General features: G+C 44.9%; 1 protein-coding gene across 1 annotated transcript in view; it reads right to left on the bottom strand.

Moving 5' to 3' along the window:
• Positions 1-2,801: 2,801 nt before the first annotated feature.
• Positions 2,802-25,225, bottom strand: part of LOC115325591 — a 40,658-nt gene continuing 18,234 nt past the window's right edge. The window contains exons 3-5 of the mRNA XM_029986315.2: positions 22,878-22,963; positions 10,892-10,972; positions 2,802-2,950 (exon numbers count right to left, since the gene is read on the bottom strand). Coding sequence (XP_029842175.2) covers positions 2,802-2,950; positions 10,892-10,972; positions 22,878-22,963 — 316 coding nt within the window. The remainder of the gene's footprint in view (positions 2,951-10,891; positions 10,973-22,877; positions 22,964-25,225) is intronic.

Here is a 25,225-nt window from a genome sequence, read left to right on the forward strand (position 1 = left end):
GCCAAAGCATATGTGTCAACCGTGCTGTTCGGAATGGCGTAACTCTATTGCCATATCAAACCCCTACGACCTCGCTGATTCCGTTAAAACAACTTTGTTTTACAGGACGCATTAGGGAGTTTTCGTAGATCGTTTTCGCCGTCCCGCACCGCTCTCCGCAACCCGCTACGATACCTGGAACTCTACAGCCAAGGCCATCGGTGCGTAGGCGCAGTAGCGGCCTCTTCGTTGCGGAGGAAGAAACGCGGTCTACGAAAGCTCCCTATTAATGGCACCCAAATTGCCATCCGGTGTCCCTCGGAAAATGTCCCCAGGTTCAGCAACGCAGCGTACTGGTACTGAAAAGACTATACTCTGTTTCACATTTAGCGTACTACGCTGTCAAAGCTACTGGAGCGATCATGAGGCTTGATCTCGTTGATCATTTGCACGCGTGCGCGCGCAAACGAAACCATAGGCAATGCCACGCGCTCGCGCCAGTAGCTTTGACAGCGTTGCATGCTAAGTATGAAACGGAGTATATATGCTCTCAATGCAATTGTGGTAAGTATGTGCCCGTTCACAAGCTTCACTGGAGATTACGATTACCGGAGAGTAAATGGTTTTCTACGTTAGTTTTTAATTATTATTTGTCATAACAGCTGTGCTTAGCTTGCAAGTGCCGCCATTGCTGCGTACTGGCGGTTAATTGTACTTCCTGGTTCTGTCGAATTACTATTTGTGGGCTGTGAAACTAACGCGATAAACCGAACGCTCATGGTTCGGTTCACCGCGTTGAGGTATGAGTGTTTATTGATTTAAAGACAGAGAGCTTAGCCTGAAGCAATATCCTAGCAGCCTTCAATACTGGTGTGGGGAGACAGAAGAATGACAGTCTAAAGATGTCTTCAAATTATTCTTCAATTGGTGAACTCGAACTTCTGGAATGGTTACACATAGACGTCCTGAACCTTTTCTAGTCCGTATTTTCGCCGTCGCTAACCATATTCCGTTAGCCAATTTTCCACACGCCCCTTCTCCTCCAATGAAAATAACATGAGAGCCCGCTGCCTACAGACTTGACATTTTCGTGTGTCTTACACCCCCCGATGATTGCGCCCCCCAATTTTGCTTCACTTGGCTGCCCTTAGAAAACGTCTTCACTCCTAAACTTCGTCTCATCCTAGCATGCACTGAAGCCAAGGCTACAGCACAAGCTCATAGAATCGCTAGATGCTCCCACGGCGCGAAGGCTCGTGCACCTTGAATATCTGGCAAAGCTGTGAGCCCGCACCGCCTCGCGCGTCTAGCCTTCGCTTCAGTATATCTCAGGATAAGACGGAGTATGTTATAATATAGAACCGATGTGGTCTCACCATTTTGAGCAGAAGTGTGTGGGTAACCGATGCTATTTTCGTGGTCGCTTGCGCGTAAACAACCGAGAAGCTTGCACACAACCTACGCATCCATCTGGCTAGAGAACAACTTGAGCGTTGGCTCATGGGTTGAATTTCAGCTGCCCATTGTGTTAACTTGAACTTCACGAAATCCGCCAATTGACTGGACAGCCAAAATCATAGATGTATTACCGACCACCCTTCTAACACGATTTCGGTACCCGCAGGGTGTAAAAAGAATGTTCAAAGGATGTAGGCCTTACCGCACAGCGTTGGATGTTCAAAAATCATGTAAAAATGGTTTAGAAAAAGTGTGAGCTCCGGAAAACGAGCTTAACACGAACATGGGTGTTGAAATGTTAGTGTTCAGTTGCACACTGTGATTCCCTAGTCAGTGTCACGAACCACTGGAATCTGTTTTGAGGTCTTCGACAAAGTCGTTCGAGCAGAAGACGCGGCCCAGATTAGAAAATGGCGCACCAGCCGTTGACAGCGACACTTCGGGGCCCCGAGTGCCCGCGTAGATTTGTTTGTCTGGTAGCCTGTCCCCGGTTGAGAGGCAAGACCAGCGGGCAATGAACCGCCGTGGGGGATATACAACTTCGATAATGTTAGAAATAACAAGGCAAGGCACGTTCAAGCGCTCAAACAAAACGAATGGCAGCGCATCAGCGACACATACCGATAAACTAAAACAAAACACCGTCACTGGGGCGCGCGAAAATTGCGACCACCTATACAGCGGGCTTTAACGGTGAACAGCCGGTCGCTGGCCCGGTTTCCCACGCTTTTCTATTAGAATCATGTTCGTTTTTAAAGTCGTTTCTGGCTCCCTCATGTCATTTAGAACTTGGAAATTGCACTACGCGTTTTTCTTAGACACTGTTTTTTCATTGACCCTAGTTTCGTGACTCAACGGCGGCGATAACATCTGTATAAAGGCGTTGAAGCCGAGAGATCCCCCGCGCGGTGTTCAAGCCAGCGTCCATGAAGGTCCGAGCAGACGCTCCGAAACAAACAGAACGGAAAGAACGCGAGCCCAACGCCTTGCGAACGGAACACTTCTTTTTCTTTCTTTTTTTTTTTTTTGGGGGGGGGGGGGGGTGCACTGGTTGGACGGCGGAGACGCTGTCGGCTGAGGACACTCGGGCGTGCACCAATAGGACTTTATCTGGTCGATCGCGTCGCAGCTTTCGCCGTGTTGTGAGTCCTCACCTATATACACATTGCTTTGACCGTGGTCCTTTTCCACCCTCAATAATTTGCGAAAAAGAACAGATCTGTCAGTTCGATTGTATGCATGTTTGTGTGGTGTGTTTGTTGACACAAAGTGAACGTGTTAGAAAAGGAATCAGTATTTTTAGCATGCCATTTTATATCAAGGATATCGCAACACAGATTTCTCTGTAATCCTCACATGCAACTTTAGGCAGCTTCTTCTTGTTGGGTCCCACAATCAGAAGTGTAAACTTCAACCCTGTCTCCTTTGCAATATTCCTCAAACTTTTCTTTGCAAGGACTTGGCGGCTCCGCGTCTGCCGCATTTCTAAACAGCAGCAGGTCACAGAAGAGTCCTAAAAACATTATTTGAAGGTTAGTTGCTCATTTTTCTTGCAATGTTAGTTTTTATCTTTTTCAGAAATGCATATTGTATCAGGAAACCTACCGACTAAATACCGAAAGTGCAAATCTAAAAAAGAAAAGTGTCCCTTTGAAATTTTTTCAAGATTTGATGGGAACGTTTGCACTCGTCTTTTAAGAAATAAGGAAAATCATGATAGTACGTATAACTTTGGTATGTAAAGATATATATCAAGAACTAAAAACTGGCAATAAACGCAAACAGTTTTCTGTAGTAAATTAATTTTATTATGAATAACATTCCGCAGTTCTGTGCACAAGAATATTTACATGAATTAGAAATGGAGCTAAAATATTGTCAAATACATTATATTGCTAAAAGTCTATCCGAGTTTCCACCGTTTACCTATTTATTGACTAACTTTCACGACGCCCTTAATTATCCCGTGGTCTTACAGAAGAATGCCACCGTTGGTGATACATTCGATGTAGCATACATATAAGAAAACAAAAACATACAGGTTATGTAGGATACAGAAACGTTTTACTGTTTTTTTTATCAATAAATAATGGCAATATTGTATATCCATGCATTCAGAATACTGTTGTATGGCAAAAGCTATGGATAAACTAGGGTTGGGTGATTATTTGAATATCAAAGTCTAACCATCTAATGATTGTCCCGATAATTTGATTCAATCTTCAAATTCGTAGAATTTGCGTTTTCGGATATTTCAATACACCAACACCGCAGGCCGCAGGTTATGATTTTCCGAACCGCAACAGCAAGCGCAGGGCAGTTGAAGCCTCTGGGTATGATATCACGCCCAGCGGTGGGTTTTCGGGCTTTCTCTCATCTGTTGATATGTTCGGATCAAATGCTTTTGATATTCAAATGCACAAGAAAAAATACGCTAGAATTCACATATAACTCCTGTTTTTTTAGTTTTTTTTATGAACGTCTTCAGCTTTTTATAAGGTTGCCTTTTAAATGGTGTCATTACAACCGTTTTATTCGTGCTAGCATCTTTGTTCTGCGTAGACTGCAGAGGAACAAACACGCACGCGTCTTTTTTTTATGTAGGCGGATTTTTTACGAAACAAAAGTTCTGGTATTTGTGATCGATCTGACGTTTGGCTTTTTGACCAATATTAGGTACTAGTTAATTCTAACTCCATTCGAGCTGAAATTTCACTATTCGCACACATCTAGCATTAACTTTTAGACTCCGTTTGAAATCCACCGGTTCGGAGAGTGTTAGCTCTAACTGAAATACTGTATCAGACAACGCTTACTTCTAACAGTTCTACCGGGTGATTCAAGGAGACGGCAGGCTCTTTAAAGCGACCGGAAAATTCGGTTTCTTAACCTATCGCGCTACGACTTTGTGCAGCGTCGCCCACAGATAATGCTTTTTTTTTTTGTAAAATTTGCAAAGAGCGAATATTCGCGACTCCAGCGACGTATAGGGGGCGCCACTACCAAACAAACATGGCGGCTGAGTCGAGGTCGCGTCGGCTCGGCCGGGCCGCCTGAATGGGTGGCGCATTCAAGTTAACAAATTTACTTTTGTTGAATGCCCAATTTTATGGGTATTTGAACTGAGACAGTTAAGTGTAGCCGGTGCGCATAAACTTGCCGAGCATAGTTTTGTTTTGGCGGTGTTTTTCGTTCTTTTCCTGTCAAACTTTCGTTTCGTAGACTTCGATCAAAACCGAAACTATGGGCTCCGGAGAAACGGTAATAGACTCTAATTAGTTTTGATCATCTAAGGAAAGTGGCGAGGGCTACAAAATTGTTCCACCGAGAGTAATTTTAAGCTAACTCGCATGCCTCGACCATGCGACTTATCTGTCCGCGAAATTGAGGTTTTGTGCCTGTCCGCGTTTCAAGAAACAACTCCAGTCGTGTGCTCAGTCACGAACACAGGCTGCAGGAAAATTACGAAAATTAAGCAAGCGCTTCTTGAACCAAGGAGCATGTCAACTCGCTGGCGCTTCACTAAGTAGCTGATACACGTATTTCAATTCAGGTTTTAGTAGCAATGGAGAAGTCATTTTGACGAATATGCGGATTATGTATTATATTACGTACTATGTCCCACTAAAGGGATATTAATATATTCTTCGGGTTGAAATATGAACGTAGTTGACTAACTATTAGGTGAACTGCTGAATAAAAGTATATTTGACAGACAGAGAGACACTTAAGCTTAGCCAAATGGTTCTAGCCGGTAGAACGGAGACGAATGCGGACAAACTGAGGAGAGTCTTCATCGGAGATTCACTCAGACCTCTCTGCATTGAACTTGACTTCAAATCCTGAAAGGATAAAATGAGTACTTTTTGTGGCCGATCAACCTGAGCAATGTAGACGTATATTGCTGCTGGCTTCGACAGGGGTTATAATATAAATATTGGAGGCGCGATAGATCCTAATGACGTGACAGCTTCTAATTTTGCGAGACGCGTCCCCCACCTTTTGAAAGCAGATAATTTCCCTCATTAATCATATGCAGCGACCAGGTTTTCTGAATCAAGTAATTGCGAAATTAGCCCAACTCCTTCAATGTGGTCTTTTTCGGCGAAAAGCCGCCAAGATGAATAGCCAACGCACCGGCCGGCGTTAGTGGCTCAAATTAACTTGAAGCTAATCGAGCACACCCAAACTCAAGGAAAGCAGCTATCGAACCTTCCCATTCACTTGACTGCAACATTGGTGTTCCCTCCAGTGAAACACTTCGTCTGTCGACGTCAGTCCACTGTTCTACATCCTTACAAAGAAACCACTTATCAGTTACCAAGCAGTCGTCACTTTGAATGTGATTAGAGACAGACGAGAAATCAAAACGTTTTTTTCCGTGATTCCTCCTCGTCCAAAAAAGTGAAAGCACGCGACCGTGTGTTGTGGAGTAAACGGGCTTTCAAACACGTGATAAAAAGAAACAATCCACTGAGGCTTCACCACACTAATGAACACTCAGGCAAACTTAAGAAATTTTCGGACCTTCGTCAAATTACATTGCTCGCCTCCGCGCCGATAGCACGTGTCCGCAAAAAGCCATCAGAGACGCGGCGGGGCGCGGAGCGACCTGCACCGACTGGTTCCTCGTTTTCCCGCTTGGCGGCGTCCGTTTTGCTGGAGTCGCGAATACCTGAGGAAAAAGTAAAGAAAGAAAAAGGCTTAGCTCCTATGGAAACGCAGCGATGCCACCGGTCTGCAAACAACACGGCGCCGTTTCGCACGGGAGACAAGAGATGACGCAAGCGGTCGCGACGCCAACTGCTGCCAACGAACGAGCAGACGACGCCGAGAGGCGGCGTATTTAGCAGACAAGGAACTGCAGTTACTTGTTGTTACCGCGCCTGTTTTTGTTCCTGCTACTTTCGCCACCCGCGGAACGCGCTCCGCTTTTGAGTCGAAAAGATTATCTGCTAAAGACGCTGGCTCTCGGCGCCGTACGCTCGTTCGTTGGCGGCGTTCGTTGCGCCACCTCTTGTCTCTGTGCAAAACGGCACCGTGTAGTTTGAAGACCGGTGGCGTCGCTGCGTTTCCATGGGAGCTAAGCCTTTTTCTTTCTTTACTTTTTCCTCAGGTAAGTTCGCTCTTTGCAAATTTTACAAAAAAAAAAAAAAAAAGCACCATCTGTGGTCAACCCTGCACAAAGTCATAGCGCGATAGGTTAGGAAACCGAATTTTCCGGTCGATTTAAAGAGCCTGCCGTCTCCTTGAATCTCCTGGTAGGTACTAATCGGCTCTTTTTTCAATACTGACAGAATCGTCCTAGGAATGTAACACTGAATTGTCCTACACCGAAAAGTACGCGCACCGAAAAGTTCGTGCACCGAACTGTCTGAACCGAAAAGTCCGCGCACTTAAAAGCCCGTGCACCGAAGAGGCTGTACCGGAACGCTCTACACCGAAGCATTCTAAACCGAAATGCCCGGATCCTGGCTGGCGGGGAAGGGGAGGGGGGGGGGGGGGGGGGGTTCTGCTGATATGCTACGTGACGGCCGAAACGTTGCCCAGATCTGTTTCGTTAACCCAATTTTTGCTGTCGCCCTGTCGTCAAAAAATTAACTTTTCGCTAAAGTACGTCTATCTTTTAATTAAACAAAAAGTTGACCTGGTAGTGTTCGTACTGGCGCTGGCGCCATCTATGGAGTAGCCTGGAAAACTTGTAATTTTTATATCCTGGGTGGGGAAAACAACTACGGTAGACTGTCCTCGGCTGGTTATGGCAGTGATTTTATATATTCTATTGCACTTCGGTTGCTAAAGCGCAGTGATGTCAAAACAGGTGACGAATTGAAAAGAAAAAGGTTGTCTCTCTTCCGTATTTCCATCACGTGTCTCAAACCTGTTTGCCTAGCAAGGGAAGTTCGGGTTTACTGTAATTTTTAAACCCGATTTTTGTCTGAACAGATTTCATTTCATTTCACTTATTATTCCCTCAGGGCCCGAAGGCATTACAGAGGGGAGTGGGCGGTCAACACATAAAAGTAACATAGTTGAACGAGGCAAAAAATACAAAAAATACACAAAAACACAAACACACAGAAAAAAAAACACGCGCTACGCATCACCTGTTAAAAAGTTGGTAATGACATTTTTAAAATCAACAGTGTTAGTTATTGAGACTATATGTGCGGGAAGGCGATTCCAATCGATGAAGGTTTGGGGTAGAAAAGAAGCATTAAAAGTGAATGTGCTGCAATGGGGAATCTCTACCTTTAGGTCATGGTCTACACGTGATGATATGTACGATGGTTCTAAAAACAATGCTTGACAGAGAGCGGGGTTAGAGTAATAAATCTTGTGAAATAAACATAGACGAGATATTTTTCTTCGGAAATAGAGATCAGGCAAGGAGAGGGACGATTTCATGGAAGTTACGCTGGCTGTACGATGATAGTTCGAGAGTATGAAACGGGCAGAACGATTCTGAATAGATTCGACAGCTGATGCAAGGGTGATACCGGGGCTCCAGATGGAAGCTGCATATTCCAGTTTAGGACGAACTAGGGTTCGTCCTAAACTGGAATTAACTCCTTTTTGGCGGAGAGGAGTGAGCGGCTGTAGTAAGGATCATAGGGAACCTTCAGTGAGTTGTGATCTTGGTGTATTTTACAAAATTCCTGTAAAATGTCGTTCTTGTTATGTTGGCGAATCTGCTAGGTTCATTAAAGACCGACTGTGTGAACACAACAGAGATGTTAAACACAGCAAAGAGGCTTCCAATTGGGCCAAACACATGTCCCAGTGCGTTGAATGTAGTGTTGTGTGGCAAGACACTGCGATTATGTGTAAGCAAAGAGACGCTTATAAACGTCTTGTAAAGGAGTCGTCGATGATTTACTGGAATAGTGGTTGTTTCAGCAATATGTCCGTTGCACCTACCAACCCAGTTAAAACGTCTCTTAGCACTCAAGTTTTTTTAGGTTCTTTGGACTAAGTGTTCTTAGGTCGGCCGCCTGCCGGGCGGAAGGGGTGTGGTTGAAGTGCTTATCTTGTTGGTTGCTTAGTGTTGTTTGCTTGCCTTTAGCGAGTGGTTTGAGTCTTCCGGGGATTTTTTCTTCCCCACAGACTAGTGTCCTCTTCCCAGTCGCCGCGGTATTTTGTGCTTTAGTTATTATCTGCCACGGTCATGTGACCTCAGGCAGCGTGTGCCTACTAAATTGCGATCCAAACCAACGCGTTTTTGTGCGCGCGTAGGTCATGCGCTTCCTGGAAATTGCGCATTTCTTGACGTTTTTGCTGTTTCCAAAGCGCTTTCTGAGTCACAAGCATGCGCGTTGGTTAGGACGGTGCGCTTTCTTGCGAGCGGAGAGCGCCTGATCCAGATGGCCAAAAAACGCGGAGCCCGAACTGGTGCCCTCCACCGATTGGCCCGGAGAGGATATGGGAGAGGAGCACCCTATACTACGTCACAGCGCGTTTTTGTGCGCGTTCAGAAAAAGTTGAAATCCTCCAAATTTCTTATGCGCTCCCGGAAGGCGCAAAGAATCAGCGCGGAGACACAAAATGCGCAATTTTCGGGAAGTGCACGACACACACGCGTGCCAAAACGCATTGGTTTGGATCGCGCTTAAGGGTTTGTGGGCCTATTTAAGTATGTGGTTTGGGAAATAAATCTTTGGCTGCGTTTGGAGTATCGTATCTGACCGTCCTTTTTGTCCCCTCACTCCAGGTATATCCTTAACCAGCTCGCCTGCCTACTTGCTTTAAGCCGACACTATTTATTTATATTGCACTAAAGCTTTCGATCATAGGTTGTCACTTGCCAAATTGTCAGCATTGGGCATGACTAGCTTGTTTTGCAGTTGTTTGCCAAGTTATCTTGGTGGAAGACCAAAAGAGCGCTGTATGATGGGTATTTTTCTACCTCGTACGTTTCAAATACTGGAGTGCCTCGGGCGTCTTATCTTGGGTGGCTGTTATTCAACATTTTTGTGCAGCAAGTTGCAGATGTTGTAAACATTTATCGTGAAGTTCATGGAACTATTAACTGCCAGATGACGCAAGACGATGTTCAGGCAGTTCTAAATTGGTGCTTCAAAAATAATTTTGTACTTGAAGCCAATAAGACCAATATTGTTTCCCATACCCGTCAGAGAAGCTGAATTGAATACCCGTATAACATGTTAGGTTCAACTATAGCGAGGTCGGATACTATTCGTGACTTGGCAGTGTTGTTTCATTCTCGGCTTTCGTTTACTGAGCACGTTTCGAAGATTGTGAATGACCATCATTAGGTGCTAGGCGTTATTTCCCGAATGACGGCAATTGCTGTACTCAAGATACCATAATTCTATTTCGCGCCCTTATTTTGTCCAAACTAGAGTCTTGATCAGTTGCATGGAACACCACTGGAATGACAGAATCATGTATTTTAGAAAAAGTGCCGCGTCGACTCGTATGTACAGCTATGACAGACGGGTTTGAAGGCGCATTCACTTTCATTATGAACACCTACTTAATTTGCTTGATCTTGTACCCTTTTACGAAACAATATTAAAGCGAGACTGTATTTTTGTACAAGAAATTGAATGCTACTCTTCATGCACTCTTGCGTTTAAGTGGGATTACTTTTGTGTCCCTCAGAAGTGTATAAAATTTTATTTATTTTTACTCGCAGAAAGTTGGTGTCCTGTCCCCTATGACACGTCTATAGCGTTCTTTATAATATTAGTGGGAGTGATTTAGACTTTAATCAGAATAAATGATAATTAGACTTCCACGCGTCACTCTTTCTTATTGGCACGAATATTTTTTTACAAAGTTAAGAACCATCTTTTAAAACCTTTGTGACCATAGTTTATGGTTTTAAAGACAGAATGAAACACGGAAGTGATGATAAATATGCAAAATGGGGACACAGTGCGGCCGAAGCACGAACGTAGACGGGCAGCGTGATGCTGTTTATGACGAATCCCCTTCTGAAATTTTTGACTAGAAAGTACATTTGAATTCGGAAATACTGCAACAACTTTTTTCTTGTGAAATGCAGTTCAAGTGTCATCTCATAAACGGCGCTAGCGTGCCCCACTTGCTCCATAGTCGTTAGCGATTCCAGTGTGCCCTAAGAGGGAACGTCGACGGGAAGCGTGATCCTGTTTATGACGAAGCCCTTGCTGAAATTTTCGACCAGGAAGTTGAATGTCTTAGACAAGCTAGAAGGACAAAATTGTATCCATCATTTTACATTAAGAGATATATTTAATGTTTATATTCGAGCCCGATTTATTTTCTTTATTTTGATGTGTCTCGGATTTTCGCTGTACCTGGTCATTTACGTCGTTGCGCACACAATAACTTTCAGTATAGGGAAATCGTTGACTGCATATTCTAAACAAACTGAACAACTCAATACCTTATAGACTCTATATCGAGTTTATAACGCTTTTCAGGCCGGCAACAAGCACGAGCTTACCTTCAGTTTTTCTTGTTATTCTTATTATTGAACAGCTATCATAGTCAGAGTAGAGAAGCTTGTGTTCTTGTATTCCATCATCTGAAAAAAGTATACAATTTACGTTTAAATTATGTTCTACTATTTTCGATAAAATCTCACAACAGTCTTGTTGTAAGTATCGCCGTTTTGTTGGAAATACGCCGGACCTAGTGTTAAAGGAAGTTTTCAAATCTCATATGACGAGATATTTGTACATGTCTATATTTTTATATTTTTGTTGCTTAAGCTCTTGTGTATCCCTAATTAGTAGTTTATGCTCAGAAACATTTGTTTAGCGCGCTAAACTGCTTCTCAAGGTATTACCTCCCGTGGCTTCATATTTCTAGTTCTTGATTAAAGGGAATGGCTTCGCGAACATGCTGTATAAAGAATGATTTCCATGATGTGATGCTTATTACCAATTCGCTGGATTACGATATAAAATAAAAGTTATATCATGGCAATTGAAGCGTAAATTGTTTAGTTATTTTAAATGCTTGAATACTTATTAGAGAAAAAAAAAACATGCAGCGCGAACATTTATGGAGGTAGTTTGTGTTTTATTCCGTAAAATGCAGTCACAAGTTGAAAGAAGGAAGCATTTGGACCATGCGATGTATCTTCATTATCTCAAACAAGCCGCATCTTGAGTTGCCTTGTGTTTTAAAACACCCAATGCCTTTCAATGTGTCGTGTTATAAATACAAACAATCCCCACATATCGAAGACCCGACATCTTCGGAGGAGCTATAAATATTTACTAAAGTCCCGCTGTAGAGAAAATATGATTACATTTACATGTTTTCCCAAACACGGCATTCGCCAAACTTATGCTTTAGAAGAATATCAAAACATTTGTTCTTCAGTTGTGCGCCCAATAAAACACTACTAATGCATGTGACTTCTAAGTTACATAATATATGCAGGCTGTCCAACCGGTTATTATTACTGTTCGATTCTGGTTCGCATTCAGTAGCTTCACATTTTGTTGCGGTTCGGCTCCAGTTCAGTGACGCATTCGAAATATCGGTTCGGCGACCTGCTTTACCAAGCGAGAACCGCTTCAAACCCGTTCCTTACTCTACCTTAAAGGGACACTGACAGGGTATTTATGCTGGCCGAGGTTTTTAGTTGTACGTGACATGTGAGAGCTCAACTACCCAGAACAGAATTTGCGGCTCGAAATTCGGTTTCTTTCCGCCCGAAAACCGCCGATCAAGAACTGGCCGGTTCGAGTCTCGCTCACTCTCTTTTCCGCGGTCACGGGCCGTTTTCTAAGGTATCGATGCGACCACCAAATTTAATCAAAGTCGTGGGTCACTGAAGGCACACACTCAATATTGAAAATAGAAAAAAATATGAAACCCATTTTTTGTGGCTTCTAAAAAGCTGGAAATACGTTGATTGAAAAAAAAAAGTTCCACAGACTACCGGAAGCATTCTGCGTGTTCGCCGTTTCGCGTATCGTGGGACTCCCGGGAACGGCGATGGCAGCGGACGACGGGCGTGGGACCTCTATTTCAGAACTGTCGTTCGCGGTACCGGCGAGTTCTGTCTACTTTTAAAAGAGATTTTTGGGACTGATCAAAAGAATTGGTATTCATCCCGTACGACACGCCCGACCACCAAGCCGATTTGCACGAAGACGTCGCCGAGACGTCGCTCCCTTCTCGTGGCTGAAGACATCGCTCGCGCAAACTTCAAGCACGACGTGTCTACTTCGAGAAGAATATGCACGCGTACGATTTCTTTTCTAGGTGCGAATGTCGCCAATGCATGGTGCTTCCCGAGTTCGACCCGGTAGTGCTTTTGCTAAAGGGAAATCGACAGCAAACTTTCCAACTTACAGTTTACCGGCTGAAATATTAGTAAGGAGAGAGATCCACCATTGGAGAAGTGCTCCACTAGCTCAGTGGGAACGACGTCCGCTTCGCACGCGGTAGGACCGGGTTCCATCCCTCGTAGGACCTTTTTTTTAACATTTTTTTATGGTTAAATATTTTTTTTTTACAATTGTCATTGAAGAAACAAGCAAAAAAAAATAGTAAAAATATGTTGTGGACGACACTTCGCTGAATTAAATAGTATGGGATTTCCTTTTTGACACCTGCGAACTCAATGTCATCACTTTCCACAAGATACAAGGAGCATATAAATCAGGTTGTGTCCGCTTTCCGAGGTGCCCGTATATGTTCTACATTAATTGCAGCCAGCCATTGGTCCCGATCCCGTTGATCTTTCGGAAACTCTGTCGCACAATGCCACTTCTGTTTCGGACGCGGGACATGTGAGCCAGCTCTTCACGCAACATCTTGGGTGTATTCTTTTCGGAGCCAATCAAAATTCACCACGGGCACTCACTACTCATCTCCAACTCCTCATTGTACAAAACAACTCATCTTGGAGTACAGAACAACGAGCGGAACAAACATAACTGCAAAAGAAGCGCACGCCACGGCGAACAGTTCGCGTACGCCGCATGTCGTGTCGTCTGCTACGGAGAGGAGAAAAAAAAAAAAAGCGGCACGGTTGGGTGTAGCCACGTGACTTCCGCCACTCACTCTCTTCTCTCCACTTCTCCGACCTCCGTCGGGTTTTGGTTTCGGTTTCGAGCAGTTGCGTCTTTTGGCTTTATTAAAAAAATACGCTACTCTGTTGCAAAATATTAATTGGGTAGTCCTCCGACACCATAATGAAGCGCCTGGCAAAAAATGAAAACAATTTTTTGGGGAGTGTCAGTGTCCCTCTAAAACGTTACCACCTGTGCACTTCCCGAATTATACAACGCTGGACAAAGATTGTAACGAGTGCTGAGTCAGCTCTCGGCTTCGAGTCAAGTTTGAGCCGAACGTTGACATAATCGTCGTGTTTAATCTCTGCCAGGCGTTGCCCTTCGCCGATGACGACATCTCATTCAGCACTGCGGCTTTGTGGGCGTGCACAGCTGCCGCTCTGCCGTCGCCGCTTGTTCTCCGCTCTGGGTTTCCGTAGTAGAGGTGCGTGGGCTCTGATGTGCGTGCGTAGTCAAAGCAATGGATGCGGTTCACTCCACAAGTTTTACGAGTGCGGTTCCTTCCACGAGTGGTGTGGATTTCCACGAGTGATATGAATGACCTTATCCAAGGGCGTCGACGTACCCGGACAGGCAGAGTAGAAACAAGAGGGGCAAAAAAAAAACCACACGAATATCCATTGGTGGATTTTTAGGGAATCCGTTAGCATAACTCTCGGGAAACGCCACACACGTCCCATTTTGGGAAACCCTAACACTGACCCCGTAACGAGGCCAAAACGATGGAGCGAAAAATAGAGGAAGCAAAAGAGAAAGCCAAAAGAGAAAAGTGAAGGGGTCAGGTTAGCGTTTCCCAAAGGGTGCAGTGTGCGGCGTTTCCAAGGGTTATGCAAGCGCATTTTCTAATAATCCACCAATAAATTTTTCTGTAATTTTTATTTTTATTTTTATGTCCAGCCGGTTTGTTTTTATTTAGGTAGCACTGCTTTTACACCTTTGAACTTATGATACACCGCAGAGGATACAAATAATTGAAGCCAATGTCGTGTTGTGGGAGCGTCATGTGACCTTCGGAAGAGACGCAGCGACACTCTGAGTGAGATACAACCAGAGCGCTGGATTGGCTGGGGTGGATAATTTAGATAACACGTCAGCTGCCCTCTATGGCAAGGTGAAACTGAGTATGACAGCCAAACAGAGGAACTCGAGCACGTACGCACGCTCACACCCAGCAAGGTTAACCACTTCGCATAGTCAGGTAGAAGTATTCCACCCCGACAGGCAGATACCACGTCGTACTGCACATAGACGTAAACTATTTTTGTTTGATGTAATATTATTGGACTGCCTATATGCCGTTACCGTTTGTTTAGTCAACACTGCACCGCTATCCCTATCATCGCGAATATTTAATTGACTTCGCATGCTAAATATTGTAACACATATTATCGTGTAAAAAGGGTGTAAAATGGTTTAAGTTAGAACAAAATACCCCTGTTAAATCCTTTTTACACTCTCTCTGAATAACGGTGGGTGTAGAAAGGTGTTCTGATGATTTACACTTGTTACATGCATTTTTTACGCCCCCGCTTGTAGCGATGGTGTCTGAAAGCGTGTAAAAAGGGTGTATGGACGAATTTGACGCCCTTCGTTCACGCGGTGTGAAAGAGGCATAATGGCGATACAGTCGAATACACCCGTGATTTCATAACCGTTCATGTTCATTGCTTTGGTGAAACTGTTGTTGGTGTACGGCGGTACAAACGTCGGGTATAATTAATCGCCACACGAGGTCGCGTAAGATTACAAAGTGCTACCGAATAGTTTTTGTAATTCCGATCGAACTCTCCCTCCGACACTAGCCGAAAATTACATGTCGCGCGTACACCAGTTTTATCAGTTCAACGTCAATTTAAAAAAAAAAAAAAAAAAAAAAAAAAAAACGTTTCCGCTGGCAAAAGTTCAACGAAGACGTGGAAATATGCAGCCCAGGCAGCACGCAATATTGCGCCGATATTGGCCTCAAATCGAAAATATTGTGCCGATACCATTTTGGTCCAGCTAATATCTGTGAAGAATGAGACGGGTCGCGCAGACGCCATCCTGACATATCGTACGCGAGGCCGTTTTTGGTTAAGCGCCAAGAGTGCTTTTTGTGAATCGGATATGCCCTCAAGGTATTTCTATTTCCTGACCGCCTCAAATCTGATGTTAAAAAAAAAATGATGCAAAACAGAATTCGCTTACTTTTAGCCCGAGGAAGACCTCTTGCGCTGAAGCTTTGAACAAACTGTGGCGTCCTCATTTCGGGTAGTACAAACTGACCTGACTGGGCCTCGCACTACTTATGGCGCCTTTGCTGAGATATCCTTTGTCTGTAGTTCAGAATAAATTATGCCGCAAGACAATCGAAAGTGCCAGATTCATAACACCCCGCTAGAGTACGTGATTCTTACCTCTGCTTGGTGACACCGAAATATCTAACGTCCCGACGCTTTTTGTTTTCAGTTTTTCTTTGAAACGCTTGAAACCGCGTGTTTTGTCTCATGCTCAAGCGTCTTAGCTTTGATGCTTGCTTCGACGGCGTTGAACTTTTTTTTCTTTTGTTACAGCGGAGCTGTTAAGGGCTAGGTTCCCCAGGATCGTGTCCATGTATGTCAACACAAACGTACCTGGACAGCTACCGCCATTTATAAGCGACGACGGCAAGCACACAAGCAGTTGGGTTTCCGCCGTCGCTCGTAGATGGCGGCCACGTTTCCAGCTATAATAGCAGAATGGATAGTTGGGAGCCCCATTGGTGGGAATTCATCGTAGGAAACAGCGCGAAAAACAGACGACGACGAAGAAGAAGCACACGGTGCATCGAGTACAACTCCGCTGGTCTTCCTTCTTCACGAGAGTTGAAAGGCTGTACGATTTTTTGTATTTACGGTATCAAGCACGCTTCTACATGAGTGGCAGGTAGAGACGCTCAAGTTTGCACTACCATAGCTATACTGATAAAGCTTTGCAGATCGCCACGAGAAGCGGCCGCCGAAATAGAAAAGGTGGTGCGGCAGACAACGGATGAGAGGAGAGACTCATGACTGGCGCCCCGCTGCGGCGAGACGCCGAAACACACTTTACGTTTTTTTTTTTTTTTCTGTTGGCGAAAAGTGTTTTAGGTCCTCGCCACTGCAAAAGTTGTGCGCTGACGTCCAGGTTCCCGAGAACTGGCTCTTTGATGCTTTGTGCCTCCAGATCGTCGCGCTTCAAATCTGCGACCGGGGACTCATTGGCTCCGTCGTCGAACTGCCAGGCTTTGTGAGTATACAGTGGGCTATGGTACTAAATTGTTTATTGAAGACCATTCTTCAATACATTTGCTTTTTAGAGCGCAGCTCTTAGGGGCCCGTTTCCGGCTTGAGCGGCGTCGGCGTCGCCGTCGCCGTCGGCGTAACCGCGCTGTGCATTATGGGTAAATTTCCCCGCTAAATCTAGCGGAACAATTTTCCCGCTAGATTCAGCGGAAAAATTAGCGCGGAAATTTTTCCGCTAGATTTAGCGGAAAAATTTCTCCGCTAAATTTAGCGGAAAAATTGACCCGCTAAATCTAGCGGAAAAATTTCCCCGCTAAATCTAGCGGAAAAAATTCCGCGCTAAATCTAGCGGAAAAATTTCCCCGCTAGATTTAGCGGAAAAAATTCCCCGCTAAGTCTAGCGGAAAAATTTTCCCGTTAAACCTAGCGAAACATTTTCCCCGCTAAATCTAGCGGAAAAAATTCCCCGCTAAATTTAGCGGAAAATTTTTTCTGGAGGGTCACGTGACCCCCCCAAGCTCATATGACCCCCCCCCCCCTTCCCCCCTCCCCGAGAGCGGGTAACCCACAGTACCCTTCCCTCCTCCTCCTCAAGAGCTGCGCTCCAATTCGGTGTTACAGGGAGTTGTAAACGGCTTTCGTTTTAGAGCGCAGCTCTTAGGGGCCCGTTCCCGGCTTGAGCGGCGTCGCCGTCGGCGTCGCCGTCGCCGTCGCCGTCGCCGTCGCCGTCGGCGTCGGCGTAACCAAGGTCATCCCAAGGTCACGTGACCCCCAAGGTCATCTCAAGGTCACGTGACCCCACGTGACCCCCTGAAGGTCACGTGACCCCTCGAGGTCACGTGACCCCTTCCAAGGTCATCTCAAGGTCACGTGACCCCAAGATGACCCCACGTGACCCTTTGAAGGTCACGTGACCCCCAAGTCACGTGACCCCTCTGAGGTCACGTGACCCCCGAGGTCACGTGGTCGCCTCCCCAAGGTCACGTGACCCCCGAGGTCACGTGACCCCCAAGGTCACGTGACCCCTTCCAAGGTCATCTCAAGGTCACGTGACCCCACGTGACCCCCAGGTCACGTGACCCCTCTGAGGTCACGTGACCCCTCTGAGGTCACGTGACCCCCGAGGTCACGTGACCCCAAGGTCACGTGGGGGTCACCTTTGGGGTCACGTGGCCTTGAGGTCACCCCCAGGTCACGCCTCCCCGAGGTCACGTGACCCCCTCCCCGAAGTCACGTGACACCCCCCCCCGGAGCATATTAAAGAATGAGGGGAGGAGGAGGAGAAGGGGGAGGGGTCTACCCTCCCCTCAGTACCCTTCACTCCTCCTCCTCAAGAGCTGCGCTCCAATTCGGCGTTACAGGGATTTGTAAACGGCTTCCACTTTTTTTCCTACAGAAAGCTAAAACCGAAAACACTTGCCAGCACGGCAGATACCCAAAAAAATACAACGAGCACGTTCGAAGACAAAAATAGAGCGAGTCAGACGCCACGTTCAGACGCCATGTTCTTACCAGAAGTGGCGCGCGGCACGTGTCTCGAGCATTTACACAATGAATGGTTCCACTTTTCCCAGGATAGAGGTGCCAGGGGTATTCACACAAAGAGAAATCCCGGGGATTTCTCCCCGGCACGCGAGCATTACGAGATGAAAACGCGAGGCTTTTGCACATCGCAAAGGTTGACGTTTTCGTCGTGGGATGCGCTTGCCGGGGAGAAATCCCCGGGATTTCTCCCTCGTGTGAATACAAGCTCGATTAGAGCCCCTCTATCCTGGGAAAAGTGGCGCCATTCATTGTTGTACAATCGCGTGAGGCACGTGCCGCGCGCCACTTCTGGGAAATTCATGGCGTCTGAAATCTAGCTCTGTGCTGCGCTGTGCCGCCACGATCTTCCCAAGGGCTGCACGGTGCACGTTCCTCGTGCATCGACGAACCTTGCGCTACTTTTGAAACATGAATGGGCTTTAAGCTCGATATGGCTTGAGCGCCATCTAATGTTTTTGTATAAATGCGTTCAACGTCGGAATTGATTGTTCAACCCCCAAATAAGCTATTAAAATACATGTACTACGAGTGCCTTTGAGGGTGCATTCCGCTTTCTCAGTTGAAATAATCAACCTTTCCGGTCCGATGAACCAGATCCAACATTCTTATAACTCGGTCAGTACAACCAGTATCGAGATTTTCAACTCAAGTGTTCAAGCGTTTAGGTGTTCAGTGTCCGATATTTAACTGTTACCTATTTCCTATACCCCCGTAATAGATATTAGCTGTTGCACGTGCCTTATATTTCTTGTGCGCGCTCCTTTGGTGGGGAAATATCCCGCTAAATTTTGAGGAAATATTTTTTCTATAATTTTAGCGGAAAATTTCCCCAATAAATTCAGCGGAAACATTTCCCCGCTAAATTTAGCGGAGAAATTTTCCCGCTAACTTTAGCTAGCGGAGAAACGTCCCATAATGCAACGCGCGTGGTTACGCCGACGCCGATGGCGACGCCGCTCAACCCGGACACGGGCGCCTAAGAGCTGCGCTCTAAAAGCGGGGAAACCATTTTGAGTCGAATGCTTGCTGATGCTCATGCCCCAGCGTTGTGCGTTGAGCTGGTACATGGTAGGACACGACCTGTATTTGACCGCCAGATTTGCTTTGTATAGTGTCGTCCCCTATAGGTCTCTGGAGTCACGAATAAAAGCCGCGCAACACGAACGCCAGCGCCGCAACTATGGTGAGGGCGAGAACTACTTCTGAATGAATGAGATCGGTGAGTGAGTGAGTGAGTTCTATGAGGGGCGTGAGTTTGTAAGTTCATTAAGTTTATGAATTCGGTGAGTTCATGGGTTCGCGTGTTAGGACTTGAAGGTGAGTGCAGGCGTGAGGGTGAGTGTGAGTGAGTTTTAACTTCTTATTTTAGCTAGCTGTGAGTGAGTGAGTTCAACAAAAAATGACGATCTCTGGGCTCCACCCGGTCGCCCCTCCTTCCTCTTTTTTCCACTAAGTCCCCTTCACCATACCCCGGGAAACCCCCGGTATCTCTAGCATAGGTCCGTCCCGTCTTCCAGCGAGTCTGGACCTGCACCTGCAAGTCGTTACGTGGCCAGGAATCAACGGTAACCCGACAACTCCCTCGGTCGGTGGCGCGCAAGCTCTTGCTCGATGGCGCGGGGGTGGAAAGACTGGGTCTCTGGAATACTAGTGCTGGAAGCCTCTCGAGTCAGGCCCGGACGAAACGCGCATGGTACATCACAGCTTTCTTCGTCGAAGTCATTCACACTGATCGCAGCAGCAATCAGAGTAATTGGTATCGAGAAATGCTGGGGTCGTCATTTTACTTTGACTCGCCGGCGACCAGCTGCAGCGACGACCACGAAGTCGTGGCGGACAAAATCGCTGTTGTCCGCGACGATCTCCCACGTGCGTGCAGGGTGGAAGTCCAAAGGGCACAGGGCGAAAGGGAGAGTAGCACTGAGGTAGCCCAGTAGCGTAGGGTGCGATCGTTGCATGGAGAGCTTGGTCGAGCATGGAGGCGCCTAGAATGAGCGTGTTTAACTGCGCATCATGATAACGTGATTTATAGTCACCATGTTACTCACTTGGGTAGTGTTGCCTGGTCGCCAGATTCAAATGATCAACATTAGTATATTGATCGATTATAGCAATTACTAGAGTTTTACAAATCGCGAAAATTTCTGTATCTACTAAGTAGCCTATGAGCATACAACTTCAAGATTAAACTTTCCATCCAGAGAGGATACGCAGGAGGAGGGGGGTGCGTACAGAGGCATAGCAGGGTAAGGTACGGACGGAGGAGCAGGAGGGGAGGGTACGGAACAAAAGGCGGGGAAGATACGGAGGAGGAGGGTACGAAGGAGGAAGAGTACACGGAGAGTTGGAGGGTGCAGAACCAGTATGTGAGGAGACTGATCTAAATATATATATATATATATATATATATATATAACTGAGAAGAAAAAAACCCTTAGTGAAAAACAGCAACAACGGACGATTTAATCTTCGACGTTTCGGCCGGAGTCCGGCCTTCGTCAGGAAGTCTTCCTGACGAAGGCCGGACTCCGGCCGAAACGTCGAAGATTAAATCGTCCGTTGTTGCTGTTTTTCACTAAGGGTTTTTTTCTTCTCAGTTTTATACCCACGCCTTCGGCCTCCCGCCACCATGCCCGTTATATATATATATATATATATATATATTTCTTTCTCAAATTGTTTAGCACGGAATATCGCAAAATATAAACAGCTCAAGAGCTGAGCTCTAATTTCGCATTACAGAGATTTGTAAGGGCCTTTCATTTTATATCTGAAAATTCCACTTATATTTTGTGCACCACACAGTAGATTACAAGGTTGTTTGTGGGCACAAGAAAAAAAAATAAAGGGGCTTATTTGTTTATATTATTTAACTCAGAGCCCGGCCCCCTGACGTCCCTGCGCTCTCTGATCTCATTCCTTCCCTTGATATCTACCCGCATAGGAACTGACGGCGACCATGAAGCAGTGCCGACATAGCTGCATTATGGCTTTCATCAGATTTCTTTGAGTGTCTCTTTTTTTGCGGTTCCTCAAATCAATCCCAAAAAATGCGTCGCTGCAATGTGATTTTTTTTTTTTGCGTATATGTTGGGTGTCTTTTGTTTTTGACTGCGCTCTAGCTTTAAACAACAAAATATATATAAATGCCATTTCCTTAATGATAAGAAGAACGCCTCAGATAACGCAGAAAACAAAACAGAACATACGCCAGAGGATAATGCTGTACCCGCAACTGAAGAATTTCCGCCTGCGAAGGCGTGCGAAGGCGGAGTGCACCAAGGAGCATAGAAAAGCTTTTGTCGCTTATGTTTCGTGCGTGGTGTATAAGATCCCTTTCTTGTGTAGAAGATGCTATGTGGGTCAAACAGGAAGATGTTTGAATGACAGATTAAGAGATCATGCCTATTCGTTCGCAGCCACGGTTCGAGGGCTATTGCCAATTCATTGCAGAGATCAGAAGTGTCGGCCTGATTTTGGAAGGGTCACCATTCTGGGCGCACACAGAGATAGGGTGACGAGGGAGATCGTAGAGGCTTTACATTGTTCGTGTCATGGGAAATCGTGTATCAGTGAACAATTGGTGGCGCTGTCAGGAAAAGAGATGTCCCTCCTGCAGGAAAAAATTAGTTACGAAGTGAACGCTTAAAGAATGTTGATTACCGACCCGTGTCTCAGTGTAATCTTTTAAGATACTCAATTTGCTTTCTTTATTTGTTTCATCTATTATAATTCTTTAGTGGCGAGTACAGCATTGTCCTGTCGCGTATATTCTTTTTCGTCGCCCGCATTTTATGAGCTGTTTTCCGCATCATGAATAATGTCAACCTACTGACCCAGTTCACCACCGTGCCACTTGCTATCTTCAGATAATTCAGGCGGCTCAGAAGGAAAAATTAGCAAAATATATATATAAAATAGCGTGCACACCTGAGGATGGAGTGTGTGCGTGTCGGGGGAGAGGGCGGGGGGTAGAAATAATATTAATATTATTATTCAGGAGCTTTAATTGGAACTTCTCTTCACTACAGACGACGCAGGTGTTGCTAACAATCGCAAAAACCACAATCTATATGTCATACACAGATCTGTCTGGTTTTAACAACAGTGTTGGTGCCGAAGGGTATCGCTTTAGGTGCAATGTTCGAAGGCTGGGACCATGTACCGCTTTGTGTTGACACACATTAATCACTGACAGCTTAAGAAACGCGGGCCGTGACTCAATATGGTCCGTCTTCTTGCATCGCGTGATTTGTACTTCGGGGTTCGTATGGGCTAATGCCGCACTCCATTGAATGCGGGACAATAACAGCATGTTCCAGACTCGACACGCACTCCGTTTCCTAAATCGTGAATGACTGCAGCTGTATTTGACTATACTGTTTAAATTCTGGTAGGAACCTACTTACCCTTATTAATATTCGATAAAATATTTTATCAGTGAAACAGTTTCTTTTAAAATGTTGGTAATAATAGCTATATCCGCTTGCTCTAGATGCGTGAAGCAGACCTCTATGTTCCTAATTAGAGCTTAACTTAATAAACGTAGGGTCTTAGAATACTTGAAAACTTAATGGAATAAATATACACCTGAATTAAACCTTACCTGGGTTTCGTTGAAACTGCATCACGTTTGGTTGAGGATGACTGCCGGACTTCTTTAAAACCAAAGTTTGGTTTACGCGTATCCACCTGTTTCAAAAACAAGGCGCAGTATAAAATCAATAACAGAGTCGTCTTCTAATTACCCGATTATAGCAATTTAACTATCTTTTTTTCTAATTATAAAAAAAACAATTAGTGTTTTTATGGTGAAATGACACTTCAACTTAATGAACCACTACTCACGCCATAGCAAGTGTTTATCTCTATACTGTATCACTTTCACGCGGCTGTATTCGGAGCGCAAGTTCTCCGACTTTATGGATATAGGTTGCGATGATGCCAGAACGCCGAGTTGTTATTGGCTGATTGTAAAAATAGTGGGTAGACCTCAAGGCATTTAGCATTAAGGTCTACCCACTATACTTTCAATCAAGGCCAATCAGAGCTCGGCGTCGTTGTGACGTCAGCACAACTCTTGCACAAGAAGCAGACGACTTTCTCTCCGGGTGACCTCACTACTAGACCTTGCCACGGGCGTTATATGGCTTTTAGAAGGGTTATAACTTTCAAGACAATCCTGGTCTCAGTACCAAATTTAACGAATATTTTTACCACAAACTTTTAGAGACTGGAAAAATCTTCGGCGCAGGCTGGCATTCAGCATCGACACTCGTGATTTGTTTCATTATTTGTATTCTATTTGCAGTGTTTAATTATATATAGTTCCAATGTTTATTTTTGTACCCATAAGGGTACTTATATATTTATTATTTATCTAGTCACATTCTGTACACAGCGGTTCCAGGACACTATCGTATAACTTATTCAGTCGTAATGACAAAAACGTGGAAATATACGTTTAAAATATTGACCAGTTTTTCAAGACAAATTCTCCAGTCTAAGGACGTTTTGAGAAAAAAAAAACGAATAAAAGTGGTTGTATTAGAATGATACCCTATATAATTTGTAGAATAATCACACTGGGACCAGACGCAAGTTGGTCGCACAAGTAAGTCGTGTTTATCAGTAATGTCTTCTTACAGTTTATTTGGTTAAAAATATCAATTGTTACACTCCTTTGTAATCTCAATAATTCCCACGACAGTCATTACAGTCATCTCTAATATACAAGGTAAGAGTTATATTTATTACTGAAACATGGTCTTGTTAATTTTAAGGCTTTTCTAATCTTTTTTTTTTCAGTTAGATCATCCTATTAGGTGTCCCATATTGCTCTCGCGTACTCAAGTATAGACTAGAGTTCCTCGATATGCTCTCCCGAAGGGGGAGCAAACTTGCGTATTTGTTTTTCCCGCGCCGCCACGCCGCTATTCGCCGAGATCGATCACGTGAGGAGAAGAGCATCCAGCGCCGTGCAAGAAAGCCACCACTACGGTCGGTCCGCCGATGTAGCACGCGCCCCGGCGTATGTTCCCCTGCTTTCGCCTCCTTCTCGTCCTTTCCTGTTTTCCGTGCGCGGCGGCACCCTCGGCGCCGCTATTCGCCAAATTTAGTCACGGGACGAGCAAAGCATCCAGGTCGTGCAGGAAAGCCGGCGCTACGGCCCCCTGCCGAGGCTGAATGCGCAACTCTGCTACCGTAGGTAGCTATATACAGGAACTCAAGTATAAGCCTAACTGTAGAAAAATAAAATAGTTTCCTTACATTCATAACGCATCCTTGACATTTATATATATATAAAAAAAAAGAATGGTGGGATACGTGTATGTACTCAATATACCTATCGAATAGTGGGTTTATTTTTCCGGGAATTTAGACACATTCCTTAAAAAAAGTAAGGTGGTTATCCTTTCCAATCTTTAGACTCGTGTTCTTTTAAACACACCAATGTGCTATTTGCTCTTAATTACATTACAATACTTCCTACTCCCGCCGTAAATTTATTTCCCTCTAAATAAGACAGGAGTCTGCAAATAGCTTTATCAGAGGCCGAATATTTGCTACAATGTCATTTTTGAGAGAGAATTAAAAACTGCGAAAATACCAAGAACATCCCGCAGGGGAACAAGTGCACCTCATGGTTAAGGGTGAGAATATTATACTATTTAAAATTTCTCACTTCTCGCTGACATTTAGGTTATTTCTATTAAGTTTTAGGATCAATGTTTACATTGATCCAGATTAATGCTATTTTAACATTTCGCAGGTTACGGCGCACAAAGTATAATGCTTTCAAATATAAAGATTGTGTGGTACCTAGTTAATGTGGTCTAGAGCTTTTGATATATAATGTTTGAATTGCGCTAATTGTATGTTGCACACATATCTACTTGAAAATGCCATAGAGAGAAGGTTCAATTATTATCTGTTCAAGATAGTTGAATATCA

This window comes from Ixodes scapularis, unplaced genomic scaffold (genome assembly GCF_016920785.2).
Source record: "Ixodes scapularis isolate PalLabHiFi unplaced genomic scaffold, ASM1692078v2 PGA_scaffold5__190_contigs__length_132052651, whole genome shotgun sequence".
Taxonomy (NCBI): Eukaryota; Metazoa; Arthropoda; class Arachnida; order Ixodida; family Ixodidae; genus Ixodes; species Ixodes scapularis.